Below are 15,003 nucleotides of genomic sequence, written 5' to 3'. Positions count from 1 at the left end.
TCTGAATAGGTGGCCTCAGCCCCTATTTCCAGGTAGGAATCAGGCAGGTTTGTCTGATTCCCCACTCTCACCCAGTACTCGCAATCCCTCAGCCTCCCAGCCTGCCGTTTACCTGTTGAGCAAAGGGACACAGGTAACACTGGCTTGTATTACTGAAGAACACATTGATGAGTTTCCAGTCATGTTGAAAGTCAAGTTGCTAAAGAGCAATTGCATAAAAAAGAAAGAGTGGTAAGACCTTAAGCCCAAAGAAATTTCTTTTCATGTCTTTCAATTTCAGGCACCCACCCCCTTAAAATCATATTTATGGATTTTTTTTTTTGTCAAAAGAAACATACAGTGGGAGTCTCAAGTGGTATAACTGTTCTAGAAGGCAATTTGGCAAAACATCAAAAACTTTTTTAAAAAAGTGCATGGCTTTTGATCCAATAGTTTTATTTCACAAAATGTATTTTAAAGAAACAAGGACATAAAAAAGATTTAGCTACAATGATGCCTTGTTCATAGGAATGAAAAACCGGAAATAAATGTCTAAAATAGGGGATCACTGTGTAAATTATGGACTCATAAAATGAAACACGATGTAGCAATTAAAACAATGCAGGAAAATATAATTATTGTCATGGGAAAATATATATTGAGAAACATAGGTTAAAAAAATCTACATCTAGTAATATCCTGGTTTTATAAAATATATAAAGATATACAGATATCTTTAGAAAAAAATGTAGAAGAGAATATACACCAGGTTATTAACAGTAATTATCTTTGGATATTAAGTTTAAGGACGGTTTTAATTTTCCTTGTTTATATTTTTTTGTGATTTTTCTTTAATGACTATGTGTTACTTGTATAAGAAAAAATAAACTTTTGTTTTTTCCGAGACAACACAGTGTAGTTGAGGTACATCAGACTGTGAATTATATATTTTAGAGCTTAGCTCTAACTATCTGTGTGAACCTGAACTGGTCACATGACTTCTTGAAAGTTCAGTTTCCTCATCTGTGAAATTATACCGCTGAATTCAGAACCTCCCAGATATTTTGCAGAAAATTCTATATGATTATTATTACTGAAATTCTGGAATTCAACCATTAGCGGAATTCTTTGTGGCATAGCTCCTGCATTGGGTGCTGTCCCTATGTGTCTTGGAGTGACCTCCATTTTAATTCCTAAACTCTAACATATATAAAGCGCTGAGGAATTCAGGCTCAGTGCTTGGTTAGAACCAGCTTGGTACAAGGCTTGCCTTGATTTGATACTTGCCCATACAGGCAGCACAAAAAAAGATCAAGTTTTTGAGCAATCAATGGTAATGACAGTGACAGCTACCAACTTTTACTGAGCATTGACTCGGTGCCGGGGACATCTACTACCTCATTTAATCCTCTGTAAATCCCATGCAGCAGGCTCTTTTATTACTCCCTCCTCATAAGTAGGGAAACTGAGGCTTAGGGGGCTTGAGTGCCTTACCCAGGACCCTCAGGTGGAAAGTTCAGGATCTGAACTCAAGCCAGGCTCACTCTGGAACCCAACCGCCTCCCTATTTGAGAAATCATCTGCCAACTTTTGGCAGCACTACACAGAAAACCACTCTGCACACGAGAGGTGGCCTTGTTTCTAGTGACCTTCAGAGAGTCAGTGTGGAAAGCGTGCCTTTGAAGAGCCCAGGCCACACTGGCTGCTGTGCTCATGGCAAGATGGAGCCAGGGCTTCCTTACTCCTGTGATCAGTCTCATTGCCTGTGGCAGACAGAGGCAGCCCAACCACATCAGAGTTAGAGGGACCTTACCGGGTTCTCTTTCAACCGTCTCACCAGTTCCTTAGCCTGAGTCCACAGGTCTCTGTGCAGAGGGAGGGAAGTAGAAAAAAAATCAGTAAAATATTGTTTGGAGGGTCTGGAAGTCTGATCCTAACTCAGGAGCCAATTTCTGAGCCTGAGGTCATGCTGGACTCCTGGCTTCTGAAGAGCAGACATTGACCTGCGTTTTAAAATTAGGCCCACCTGGCAGACTGAACTCAGCACTGGGAGGGTGTTGACTTAGACTTAATATGACCTCTATTTTTTAAGCCTCTTTGACTTTGCCTGTCTCCCAAATTCTACCAACTGCGTACCCCAGACCAGCAGGAATACACCACCCTGGAGAGATAGAAAGGGAACTTACTCAGCATCATTGTTGGGGACAACGCTCTTTCTAGGAGGACACACAGGCGTCACAACGGAAGGATTGAAATGTCGGAAGATGTCTGCAAGGACTAAAGAGACAGCCGGTTTGTGTCCTGGCTGGGACAGCTGGAGGCCACTTCTAAAGACTATGGAGTCCTGGGGTGAGGTGCCAGAGTCACTGCCCCTATTACAGGGCACAGCCTTCACAGCCAGCCCTGGGCTGTGGGGCCCCCCTGTAGCAGGCCCTGGAGGTAAATGGAGCTAGGAACGAACATCTGTCTAGCACAAGCCAGGCCGGTGCTAAGCATCTGTCATTCAATCCTCAGGAACAAACTCATGGCAACACGACTTCCAACTTAGCAAGGGGGAAACTGAGACAGAGAAACCAAGCAAGCCACCCAAGGTCTTCCAGCTACTGGAGGCTGCTGGGATTTGAACCGGAGCCCTGGGATGCCAAAGCTTTTAGCTGTCTGGGCTGTCTGCCAGCCCCCCTCCCTCCTCCTGAGTGACAGCAGGGCGGGAAAGCTCTGGGGAACTCACAGAAAACACATCCCAGAACTGACAGCCAGGAGACTGCTAAAAATAGGGTTGTCAGGAGCGGTTGTGTCTTGCTCCCGAGAGAGGAGAGGGCAGAGCGGGAAGGGTGTCATGGAGGAGATGTCGGCACCCACTTTCCTGTCTCCCTTTCTTTTTGCCCCCATCCAGGAGTGCCTCGGGGCTTCATAGGAGCAGGAAACAGAAGGCAGCATGCAAGAGGCTCTCCGTAAGGGAAGCCGACTCTGTAGGTAGCAGGGAGCTGGGCTGGAAGTCAGGAGGCCAGGCACTTGGCTTTGTGACTGGACAGAGACCTAATGCCATGTGATTCCATTTTCCTCTCCTTAACCCAAACCAGTTTGCAAAAAGCGCCCATGCCCACACGTGGTGGGGAATCAGAAAGCTCTGAGCCCAGTTCAAGAAAACAGGGACCGTGTGAGGGTGTGTATGGGGAACACTTTGTCCTTTATACGAGGATGGTCTATAAGGATCAATGACAAAACATGAGTTGGTGCTGATAAGCCTTTGAAAGAGAACTGCTCCCCAAATTAAAGGTATCTGTGTCATATCTCTTCTTGGTGAGCAAATTGGACCTCAGAACTTTTCAGATAAATTTTCTAGTCGTTTTGTCTCCTCTGTTGTGTTTCTGGTCTGTTCTCACCGGCTTTTCTCAGGGCTCCCTGGTGGCAGTGGGGTCAGAACAAAGGGCACACCTAGGGGACTGAACCACATGGGCTCCCAGGGACTCTGCCACTTCCTAAGCACATCATTTGGGAAAGCCCACTTAAAAATCCAGTTTTCCCACCTGCAAAATGGCCATGTGGGCAAGGGCATGGCTAGACCAGATGAGAGCCGGGAGGCCAGCCCTAGGGGAGCAGGAACCTCAGGACTCTGGTCCAGTCACCCCTCTCCCATGTCCTTCAATCTTAAGCCACTGTCTCCTGGCTTCTGTCTGAGCAGAGACCCTTGGACACACTTCTCACCCCTCCATTCAGGGAGTGCCACTTTCCGTACCCAGGCTCCCTTACCTGCCCTCTCAGAATGCTTCTCATCCCCAGGCCCTGGTGAGAAGGTGGCCAACAGAGTACATTCTGTTTTTTAACAAAATTGCCTCTGAGTCACGAGGGACGGGGACCATCTTGCCATGAAGACCAGAACTCACCTGTCATCACTTGCATGCACGTCTTGTCTGGCCTTTCCTCTGTCCTGCAAGCAGAAGCCAGTGTGCAGGGGTCAGAAGGCATTGTCACTGCCCGCAGCCCTTTCCTCTGGCCACTGTGGGGGGCTACTTCATCACAAGCTTTGGCCTGGCCTTGCTCTGCTTCTGGAATTATTCTTTCTGGAGTCAGAGGCACACCTCAAAGGTGACACAGCAGCTAAAATGGGGTAAACGGCTCCCTCTGGACCCCCCTTCCCAGCTCTCTAATCTGGCTCAAAGCCAGGAGGGGATGCTGATCCTAGTGTCAGATGACCCTGGTCCAATTCCTGCATGGTTCCTCAAGAGCAGAGTGAGAGGCCTTGGTGACAGAAAGCAGGAATTCCAGGCAAGGGACAGAGCTCAGCGGTAGAGCAACTACCTAGCATACACAAGGCGCTGGGTTCCATCCCCAGAGGGGCTCCATCATTTTGGCCTTTCCCGCTTCCCCCTGATAACCCAGAGGAACTACCTGGATTTACAGGCTCTGGGAACGTTGGGCTACTTGGTTCTGGACCCTGTCTGTGCCCTGCTCCTCGGGAGGCCTTGAGCAAGGTCCCTGACCTCTCTGGCCTTGTTTCCCCCCATGAATCAAGCAAGAAAATTAGATCAGAGTGTATTCAGATTGCTTTTCCGCTCACTCTGCTCCAGGACAGGTACCTTTCATGGATCTCCAGGTCCACCATCCCGGAGTCTGGCAGCTGGAAAAGACACTTGGCGTTAACAAACCAGCGAGGGAGAGGGCAGAGCCTCTCCCAGGACTCCACACTGCCTGTCAGAACACCCCTCCTGCCAGTAAGAGGGACCCTCCAGATCCAGAGAAGGACCAAGTTCCCCTGTTCATTTTGCATGGAGGGAAAGGTGCTGCCCCAGCAGCAAGCCTGCCAGGCCTCTGAGCCCCAGAAGGGTGAATGTTTTCCCCAGAGCTTTGATTTAAACGCATCGCACAGTCAAATTACATTCTATAGGGAATGGAAAGGTTGTTTTATGGGGGACCCTCCATAATCTAAAATTTACTTTGCTTACAATCTGTCTCCCTAGAATGCAGGCACCATGAGCAGGAACTTTCATGTTTTGTACTTGACTCTATTTCTTGGACCTAGAACAGTGCTCAGTATGTGGTAAGCACTCAACGAATATTTGTTAAATAAATATTCTCTAAATGAACAAAGTAAGTTTCTGAGTTTCCCCTTGGTAAAATGCTGGACAGCACAGGACACTACCTGTTGGAGAAGTCCTAATGTAGGGCTGTAAGTGAATCCACAGCAAACCCCCACCCCTGAGGGCAGTCATGTCCTTTACAAGCTCCAAAGGATGTTTGGAACTCTGCCCAGGACACAGAAAGTGCTCGGCAGATATTAGTTATTGTTATTAGTATTATTTTTCCCAGTTTCTGACACATATCGTCTCTCCCAAAACTCCTTGAAGACAAGACGTCAGGTGAGGTGGTGATAGGTAGACAGTGACACGCTCACTGTGTGCACCCAGCCTGCTGTGGCACTTTGCAGAGACCAGCTATCCTAATCACTGGCTTAGTCCATGGCCAGACCACAGAACTGGGTCACAACTCCAGAGGGAGGGCAGGCTGACCACAACTGGGGGCAGAGGCCTTTGTTTGTCAATAAGAGGACCTGGAAAGGTCAGTCTTCTGGGAGTGGTGACAAGGTCAACAAAAATCACACTACGATGCAAGTCAGGGGTTGTAAACAAAGAGCATGGCAGGTTAGACAGTGAGGGAACAGGCCTCCTGGGATGGAGCAATTTGGACACCGGATGCCTGACCAGAGGGGACGCTGTCCACCAGCTTGAGCAGATGGTTGCTGGAGGGAATGTGGACCCGCGGCTGCCAGCTCTTGTTTTTCAAGAGAAGCTGGAAACACGAACATTTATTTGACATCTTATTTCAGTTGGCAGCTGATCCAATTAAAGGCACAGTACGTCTTGGGCCCCCCAATTTGCTTCTTTGGATAATTAACAGATGGAGAGCAGATCTTGTCCTCAGAGGTGCAGCAATGGTGCCGAGAGGTCAGGCAGAGAAGGAAGGTGAGAGAACAAGAGAGACAAGGCCAGGAGGTGAGTGGGAGCTCAGTGGGAAGTAACTGCAGGGAGGGCTGGGTGAGCCCCTCCAGCTCCCACTGCTCCCTTTCCTCCACTGCCAGCCACTTTATCCCCTCGTTCCCGTTCTATGGGAATCTGCCTCATGACAGGTACTGTGACATCAGGGACACAGAGCAAGGCAAGACTCAGGCTCTCTCCTCAAGGAATTCAATAGAGTGGATTATAACTTCCCCCTTTCCTGGCACCGAAATAGGAAATGTCTATGACAGTTAACTAGAAAAAAAAATCCCAGATAGGCTATTGCAGTATGATCTCATTTAGGTTTGATATGTCACCTATGTCCCTGTGTATTGCTATATGTGAGAGAGTGAGCGTGTGAGGTGAGGCAGAGGAATAAGAGGTGAAGGGTTCTATTTTTTTCACACTGTATGTGTCCTATTATTTCTCATAGTCAATATGTAACACAAGTATTATTTGGAAATGAATTTTATGAATGTTTGCATATCTGATTTTTAAAGTTTTGTGGGGAAAGGGGGAGTCTATAGCAATTTAGAAAGTGTTGATTATGGTCCCAAATAAATGGCTGCACATTGGTCACCGAAAGTTCCAGGAACTCAAAGTAAAAGCATCAGCATTACAGATGCTTTTTTTTTTTCTTTTCCTTTTTAAATTCATTGTCTTCCACTGTTTTCCCTTCCTGTTTAGCACTCAAACCCAGAGAGGTTCACACCTCTCTTGGAGCAGACAGAAGCAGGCCTACAGGGGACCTCACTTTCAGGTTGGATCCTAAAGGCCGAGGTGCAAGGTGCCTGGCCGTGGACTGATGATTCCGGGGCTGGAGAACATCTAGACAGAGCTTCTTTCCATTGCTGTGGCCCCCCAGGGAGGAGGGGAGGGGGTGACAGCAGGAGCTGCCAGGCCTGAATCACTCATGAACTGGGGAGCCTTCAGACATGGGGCAGGAGGATGGAAGTTCCTAAGGGGTTGAATTTTAGGAATCTAATTTGGTGGAGATTTCTCTGCCCCAGGTGGAGGAATCCAGAGTCCTCCAGTGAGTGGGGTCACATCTGCTGGGCTCTGTAGTGTCAACATCAGCAGGAGACACAGGCTTAGCCAAGTCAACTTGCTGTCCAGACATGAGACCTCTTTCCTCACTGGTTTCCATCCCCCTTTCACACTGTTCTCGTGGTGAGTCCCCCCTTCATCCCCCTCCACACACACAGGGCCCCACAGTTATAGAAAGAATAGAGCAAGAATGGGGAAGCTCCAGCCACCAGATGCCACTAGCCTAACGCCATTTCCTGGTGTTAATCCCCACCTCCACACACCAGGACCTCCTCACCCTCTGCCTGCTATACCTACACCCATGTTCATGCCATGGAGTTGCCAAAAGAATAGGGAAGGTTCTGGGCAGCCTGTCCCCAGCCTGTCCCCTCACATAAAGGTGGCCTTCAAAAAGAAGTGGAGCCAACCCCAGCAGGGCTCAGTGTCCCAGAGAGGTTGATTATTCAAGAAGATGAGGTCGGAGGACAGACCTAAAATCTCTGGAGGCATTGGGTCTGCTGGCACTGACTAGGAAGTGGTGGCTTGAGGCCAGGCCTGAAGAAGAGGCTGAGGTTCAGGAAAGTATCACAGGGACAGGGAAGGATACAGGGAAGAACCTGAGGGGGTGAGTTGAGAGGAAGAACTGGAAAAGAGAGGACAGCGTCCTGGTTCAGGCTTGGGAGGCGTAAGATGGCCCAGAAATAGAGCAGAGGCTTGATAAGGAAGTGTCTGATCAGCTGCTGAGCCCTGCAAAGACCAGGGCAGGTGGGATTTGGGAAGCCATAACTGATGTGCCTGTGTGTGTAAGGGGATTGGGGTGCTCTGCTCTCTAGCTTTCTTCTCTCCAGATGGACCTTTCTTTGCACATTACCTTTCTTTCTCCTTTACTTGACCATATAAAATACACTAGAATTTGTGAGCAACAAGCACATGAAAAGATGCTTAATAACTATTAGGGACATGCCAATCAAAACCACAATGTGGTGCTACCTCATACCCATTAGGATGGCTACCATTAAAAAACAGACACTAACACAGATCAGAAAACATGCATTGTTAAGGATGTGGAGAAATTGGAAGTCTGTGCATTGTGGGTGGAGATGTGAAATGGTGCAGCCACTATGAACAACAGCATGGCGGGTCCTCAAAAAATTTTAAAAAATTACCAAATGATCTAGTGACTCTACTTCTGGATATATATCCCAAAGAATTGAGAGCAGGATCTTGAAGAGATATTTGCACACCCATGTTCACAGCAGCTCACAATAGTCAGAAGGTAGAAGCAACCCAATTGTCCATCAATGGATGAACAAAAGATAAATAAAATGCGGTATAGCCATACAATGGGACATCATTCATCATTTAAAAAGGAAAGAGATTCTGGCACATAAGGACATTACGCTGAGTGCAATGAGACAGTCATGAGACAAATACTGTCTGATTCCACTTATTTGAGCCCTCTAGAGAACTTGAACTCAAAGAAGCAAAGAGGTATGGTGGTTGCCAGTGGCTGAGGAAAAAGGAGAATGAGTTGTGCCTTGGTGGATGGAGAGTTTCAGTTTTATAAGATGAAAACGTTCTGGATGTTGGTTGCACAGTAATGAGAATATACTTTTCACACCAAACTGTAGACTTTAAAATGGTCAAAAATGGTTAATTTTATGGGTATATGTTTACCCCACTTGTAACTAAAATATTTTTAAGTTGGTAAAGGTTGATGTATTTTTAACTTACAAAGCATGCAAGGAGTTTTCTTTATCTTACAAAAATAAAGTTTAAAAGGTTGCTTTAAAATTTTGTGCAATACTTGATTTATCAATGGATTTAATTTATTAATGAGAAGCTCCAAAGATTTCTCCTCACTGATGTAGAGGTAAACTTTCATTTGGTTTAATTTATGAAAACATTCAGAACCTCCTGGATTTTAGGATTTCTTCTTTTCATATAATGCTCTCTCCAGATAAAACATTCTGCCTAATTACCAGCAGCTCATTCAGAGTCTACCTGTATCAAATTCCGTCTCCTTCCCCAAGCTACTTAAAATACTCACAGTTTCCAGGTGGCCAATGGTTGCCACAAGTTTAATGTCTGAAGGCCTCAGAGAGTGGACTGTGAAGACAAGAACCCACATGGCAAGGTCAGATCTATATTCCCCACAATGTAGACCATGGGGTGCAGGGAGCAGACCCTTATCTCACAAGCCTTGCACAGTTGCTGAGGTTCAGTCTATTGCTTTAGGAGTGGAAAGCTGAAGATCAGGCAGTACTGAGAACCATGTTGGAAGAGAGGCTCTCCTCTCTCTGGATGCCATACTGTTACCTGGATGTGGGTTCTCCAAGCAGGTGTCCCATGGAAGGTCATACCTGATCTCCATTTTCCCCTCTCACTTGGTCTTCTGTCTGCCTCTCACTTCCTTCTACCCGATGGCTTAGTATTCATTTCTGGACCACCATTAATAAGAGGGCAGCAGATTAAAATTAAAATCACCTGAGTACCCAATGCTTAACTTAGGCTGGAATAATACTTGTTATGGTTTAGATGTGAGTGTCCTCCAAAAGCTCATATGTGAGACAATGCAAGAAGGTTCAGGAGAGAAATAGTTTGATTACGAAAGCCTTAACCCAATCAATTAATTAATCTCCAGATGGGATTAACTGAGTGGTAGCTGAAGACAGGTAGGGTATAGCTGGAGGAGATGGGTCAATGGGGGCATGCCCCTGGGGTACATTTTGTATCTGGAGAGTAGAGTCTGTCTGCTTCCTGATCATCATGTGAGCTGCTTCCTTCTGCCATAATGTTCAGCCTCATCTCAAACCCTGAGGAAAGGAGCCAGCTGCCTAGGGATTGAGACCTCTGAAACCGTGAGCCCTCACATACTTTCCTCCTCTACAATTGTTCTGGTCAAGTCTATTAGTCACAACAGTGAAAAAGCTGACTAAAACAGTACCCAAAGCCTGTGAACACACAGAAAGAGCAGATGCACGTTGTATGTAAACGATACCCACGGGAACCTCCTCGACCCACTTGAGTGACCAGCATTTTTAGAAACTATCTCCCTAGAAACCACTGACCAAACTTCCTGCTTGCATTATGGGAGTATTTAAATGTAACCTCCTAAAGATGCCATTTCCTAAAAAGCACACCTGCTTTTTTTCTACCCAAGGTCTTTACACAGCATAATAATGAGAACAGCAAGTTTAACTGGAAACGCTGATCAAGTCAGTACAGTGTAAGTATACATAAAGCCATTAAACTTAGCCAGCCATTTAACATGGTAAAGCCAGAGAAGGAGACCAGCTCAAGAGCAGCAGTAATAATATCCAGGTATTAGGCAAAGCTAGCTCAGGATAAGGGGAAATGGCTAGAATGGCCACTGCGGCTCCATTACAGAAAATGTGGAAGCCACATGAGTGACAAAGCTCCAACCCACAGCTGCCGTGACATTGTCTACCCACAGGGAGGTGAGATCCTAGAAGTTGTTCCAACCAAGAAAGGCACTGTGGCCCCGAATTGCTTTTGTCCCTGAGGTGTGTGTTGGACTCTGTCCCTCCTTAGAAATGGCTGAGGGGGAAACAGGCATTGTATGAGGGACTGAGGATGAAGAGGGAGAATTAAATGTCCAAAAGGTACAAGAAAAGTAGGGTTGGAGACTCTGCTAGCCACATCAAAGAGAAGATGCTGGGCCCTTCCTGCTCGTGGCCAATGGGCACATACCTGATTTAGAAGACGCACTCGATCCACCTGGGGTGCACAGGATTGGTAAATTCTTCAGGGTCTGCAACTGAAATCAAACATCTGAAACATCAGCTGCCTTATATGGGAGTAGCGCAGGTTTGGAACACTTTGTATAGAAATGACCGCACACTTGTTCTATCTAGGTTCAAAAACCCAGAAGCAACAACTGCCCATGGTCACATTCTTCTAACTCCATACCTGGTTGCCCTGGTGAGAGGAGACAGTGTCTATTGATAATGTTTTAGTAGGTGGCGTATAAGGATGTTCCAGAACAGTAGGGTGGATGGGGGCAGGGAACAGATAATGAAAAAGAATAAAATTTTGCTCTTGGGTTAATGGAGAAGTTCTGGAGATGGATAGTGGCTAACGGATACATAAGAATGTGAGTGTGCTTAATCCAATTGAATGGTACACTCAGAGTTAAAACAATAACTTTTATGTTGTATACATTACTACAATGAAAAAGACATAATTAAGAAATCCAGTACACCTACATTAAATTTTTAAAAATTATTTCTTAAATTTATTTATCATCACTTTCCCTCTTTTATTGTGATTATACAAAAGAAACCATATGAGCCCTTATGTTCATTTTATGCTGAAACCTAGATGAACTTGAAACTGGAAGACTCTTTTTTTTAGAGAATTTTTTTTTTTTTTATTTTAATGTTTTTATTTTTTAGTTTTCGGCGGACACAAAGTTGTGTTTGTATGTGGTGCTGAGGATCGAACCCGGGCCGCACGCATGCCAGGCGAGCGCGCTACCGGTTGAGTCACATCCCCAGCCCTGAAACTGGAAGACTCTTGTGTCCCCATCAGATGGACTGCTGAGAGCGACCAGCACTCACATCCTCAAGGCCACTTGGGCCTCTGCAGGTGTTGCTAAGAATCCAGAGCAGCTTCCGTCTCAGGGAATAACAAAATTTAGGGAAGGGAGATGGTGTATTTTCTCCCCAAATTGAGAGTAGAAGGGGAAATACTCCAACTTGGGAGGGGGGTCAGTTTGCAGTAAATCAAGTGCTGGACCACATCTCAGGACCACAGAAGGACCCAGTGAATTTCTCTTGGTTACAGTAAGAAATACAGCATTTACTCTCATGTCTTATCTTATGGATGTTCTGGGAAGACCTTATCCAGATGCTTTCAGATAACTCACAACATCTGCTTCAAGGCTCACAGAGATAACAAGTCTATTTATAACGCTTGGTGGACACTTCTGGGAATCACCCACTCAGTCTGGGATGATGAGCCCCAAATTCCAGGAGATATGGTTACGCCCTGCCAGTCAGCCACTGTCCTAGGGGAGCAGCTCATCTTGCCCATCCCCTCCAGGTCTCAAGAAGAGGCCATTAACCTGCACCCAGACTTGGATTTGTCCTCTACCAGGAACATACCTCCCACCAGGAATAGCCCTCACCTTGGGCCATTGCTGTCCTTCCAATGTGTTTTCTTCAGGAGAAGAATAGATTTGGGTGGTCCCTTTAATAAAAAAAAAAAAAAAAAAGAAGCAGCAAAAATAGTTCAGATATTTTAGCTGAAATTAACGCCCACTCACCCACCCATACTTGTGTCTTCCACGCCCTTCCTCCCAGCCCTAACTATGTGCCCAGCTCAATGGTGACCTTTGTATTAAGAAAACCCCAATTCCATTCCTCCTGCCATCAGACACTGTGCTTCCATTAATGGGAACTACAGGGCAGTATCCCAAGTTGAAATGCAAAGGTATTTATTACCTGAGAGGGGTCAGCAATCACACTGTGTCACGCACAAGCACATTATCACAGATTGCCTCGTTGATTCCTTATCAAGAGGCAGAACTTTCCATGAAGGTAATATTGGACAAACTGTTATTGTTTGTGGATCCAGGATAAATCAGGGAAGGCAAAGGACATTCCAGAATAGTCCAAAGGGTGATATGATCTTAGCAAAGCTAACCATGAAATTTCTAGCAAACACAACTGTACTAAGTACCCAGACAGGGGCTGTGTCCAAGGGTCTTGTTGAATGTGAGGCAAAGGGAGAAGATTCTTGTCCCACTTACTTTGGGCCAGTCTTTTTAAACTTTTTATTTTATTAAAAGTAAAAATTAGGTTTACTTTTCAAATTATAATTTACGTATAATAAATTGGACTCATTTTAAATGTGCAAGTTGTTTTCCCATAAAACATTTAGCTTAACTATATAAGTGGTCAAATTAACAGCACTATAAATAAATAAAACAAAAAAATTACTAAAAATGCATTTACTCTCAGCCTCATATGTGACTTCATCTATCTGTTCATAATCTCATGACCACTATTAAACATACTTTTCATTCAGTTTAATCAACATACACACAATTTTGTATCCTGCCAGCTTTTTAAAAATGTTTATAGTTGTAGATGGACACATTACCTTTGTTTTATTTATTTGTTTTTATGTGGTGCCGAGGCCCAAACTCAGTGTCTCACACATGCTAGGCAAGTGCTTCTACCACTGAGCTACAACTCCTGACCCCACCAGCTTCCTTTAAATGTTACTTTGTGAGTATCTTTGCTGTTACATAATCTTGTACTTATTCCAACTGCTACATGACACATTGATGATCCTGATATTTGATCAACACTTCTGATCTGCTCTGAATTCTCTCCACCTGGTTTTCCCTTACAAGGGAAAAAAAACCCAAAGGGCATCACACAATACCTCAGGAAAGCATTGACTTGGGGGACAAGGCTTGATTTCTTTTCCATTCCAGCCTTCTTCTGCAGTTTTACTTTTTGACCCTGAAAATAATTTATCTAGTGTTTCATGAGGAGAGGCAGTACATTTCTATTTTCTGCCCACTGTGAGGTCAGGCCCTTCTTCCCCAGGGAAGCTGACCCAAGGAACAATGGCCGTAACCTGTCTCCAGATCTCAGTGATCCTTTTGAAATTCCCAGAAGCAAGCTTTCTGAGCAGAAAGAGCCCCACGATGGGAAAGTATAACAGTGTGGACAAGTTCAGAGTGCTGGAAAAGGCTGGAACACAGGGTTTGTAACCGCAGCACAGGGAAGAGTGGGCAGGGTAGACGGGGCTGCCCAGACAGACTAGAGACAGGGCTGTAGAGCCACAGATGCCAGGCTAGCCCAGGAGTGACTGAGAGCCTTAACTGCTCTGAAGAAATGACTTTAAGGTGTATTTTAAGATGATCATCACTTTGGGAGTAGCAGGGTAGATGAGTTATCAGGGCAGAGATTAGAGACTATTTTGGTAATATTTAGATAAAAATACAAATGGCAGCCATCACTTTCATACAGAACTCTCTGTACCAGGCACTGTTCTAAGCACTTACACAAAACAATCCATTTAATCTTCACAACAATTTTGAGACAAATACCATCATCCCATCTTACAGATAGGACAGTGAAGCCCAGAATGTTAAGTGGCATTTTCAAGGTGCTACAGCTAGCAAATGGTGACTAATGGACTTGGAAATGGTAATCTGACTGATCCAGCTCCAGGGGTCCTGCTTGGAATCAACAAGCTAAGTGCAAGCCCCATGCCCAAGATCTATGCCGTGGCTGGCCAATTCTGTCTACAAAGGACATCTAGTCCATATTTTGGGTTTTGTAGACCACAGAGCCTCTGTTATAACTACTCAGCTCTGCTACTGTATTATGAAAGCAGTCATAGGCCATGTGTAAACAAATTAACTTTATCAATGGAACTACAACTTGGATTCCAAAGAAATTTCAGGTGTCATTAAATAATGTTTACTTATTTATTTATTTTAACAACCAATTGAAGATGTAGAAACCTTTGTGGCTATTAACAAACTGATTCTAAAGCATATATGGAGGGGCAAAAGACCCAGAATGGCCAATGTAATGTCAAAGGAGAACAAAGTCAGAAGACTGATCCTATCCAATTTTAAGACTTGCTATAAAGCTATGTTAATCACACAATGTGATATTGGCATAAGAAAACATGAATAGATCAATTTGAACAGAACAGGGAACCCAGATAGACTTACATAAATATAGTTAACCTTTCTTTGATAAAAAGCAAAGGTGCCGGGAGCAGTGGCACCCACCTAGAATCCCAGCAACATGAGAGACTGAGGAAGGAGGATCTCAAGTTCAAGGCCATCCTTAGCAATTTAGTGAGAACTTGTCTCAAAATAAAAATTAAAAAGGGCTGTGGATGTAGCTCAATGGTAAGGCACCCCTGGGTTCAATCCCTAGTACCAAATAAATAAATAAATAAGAAACAGCAGGGTTGGGGTTGTAGCTCAGTGATAGAATGCTTGCCT

General features: G+C 45.0%; 1 protein-coding gene across 1 annotated transcript in view; it reads right to left on the bottom strand.

Moving 5' to 3' along the window:
• The window catches only part of Plb1 (phospholipase B1), a 119,762-nt gene that overhangs the window by 88,951 nt on the left and 15,808 nt on the right, over nt 1-15,003 (bottom strand). Inside the window, exons 2-7 of the mRNA XM_027933380.2 lie at nt 9,049-9,107; nt 4,557-4,597; nt 3,864-3,907; nt 2,166-2,256; nt 1,793-1,844; nt 113-199 (exon numbers count right to left, since the gene is read on the bottom strand). Of these exons, the coding sequence (XP_027789181.2) occupies nt 113-199; nt 1,793-1,844; nt 2,166-2,256; nt 3,864-3,907; nt 4,557-4,597; nt 9,049-9,107 (374 nt within the window). The remainder of the gene's footprint in view (nt 1-112; nt 200-1,792; nt 1,845-2,165; nt 2,257-3,863; nt 3,908-4,556; nt 4,598-9,048; nt 9,108-15,003) is intronic.

This window comes from Marmota flaviventris, chromosome 14, assembly GCF_047511675.1.
Source record: "Marmota flaviventris isolate mMarFla1 chromosome 14, mMarFla1.hap1, whole genome shotgun sequence".
NCBI classification, from domain to species: domain Eukaryota; kingdom Metazoa; phylum Chordata; class Mammalia; order Rodentia; family Sciuridae; genus Marmota; species Marmota flaviventris.
The sequence above is the reverse complement of the archived record's forward strand: the minus strand, read 5'-3'. Positions and strand labels throughout refer to the sequence as shown.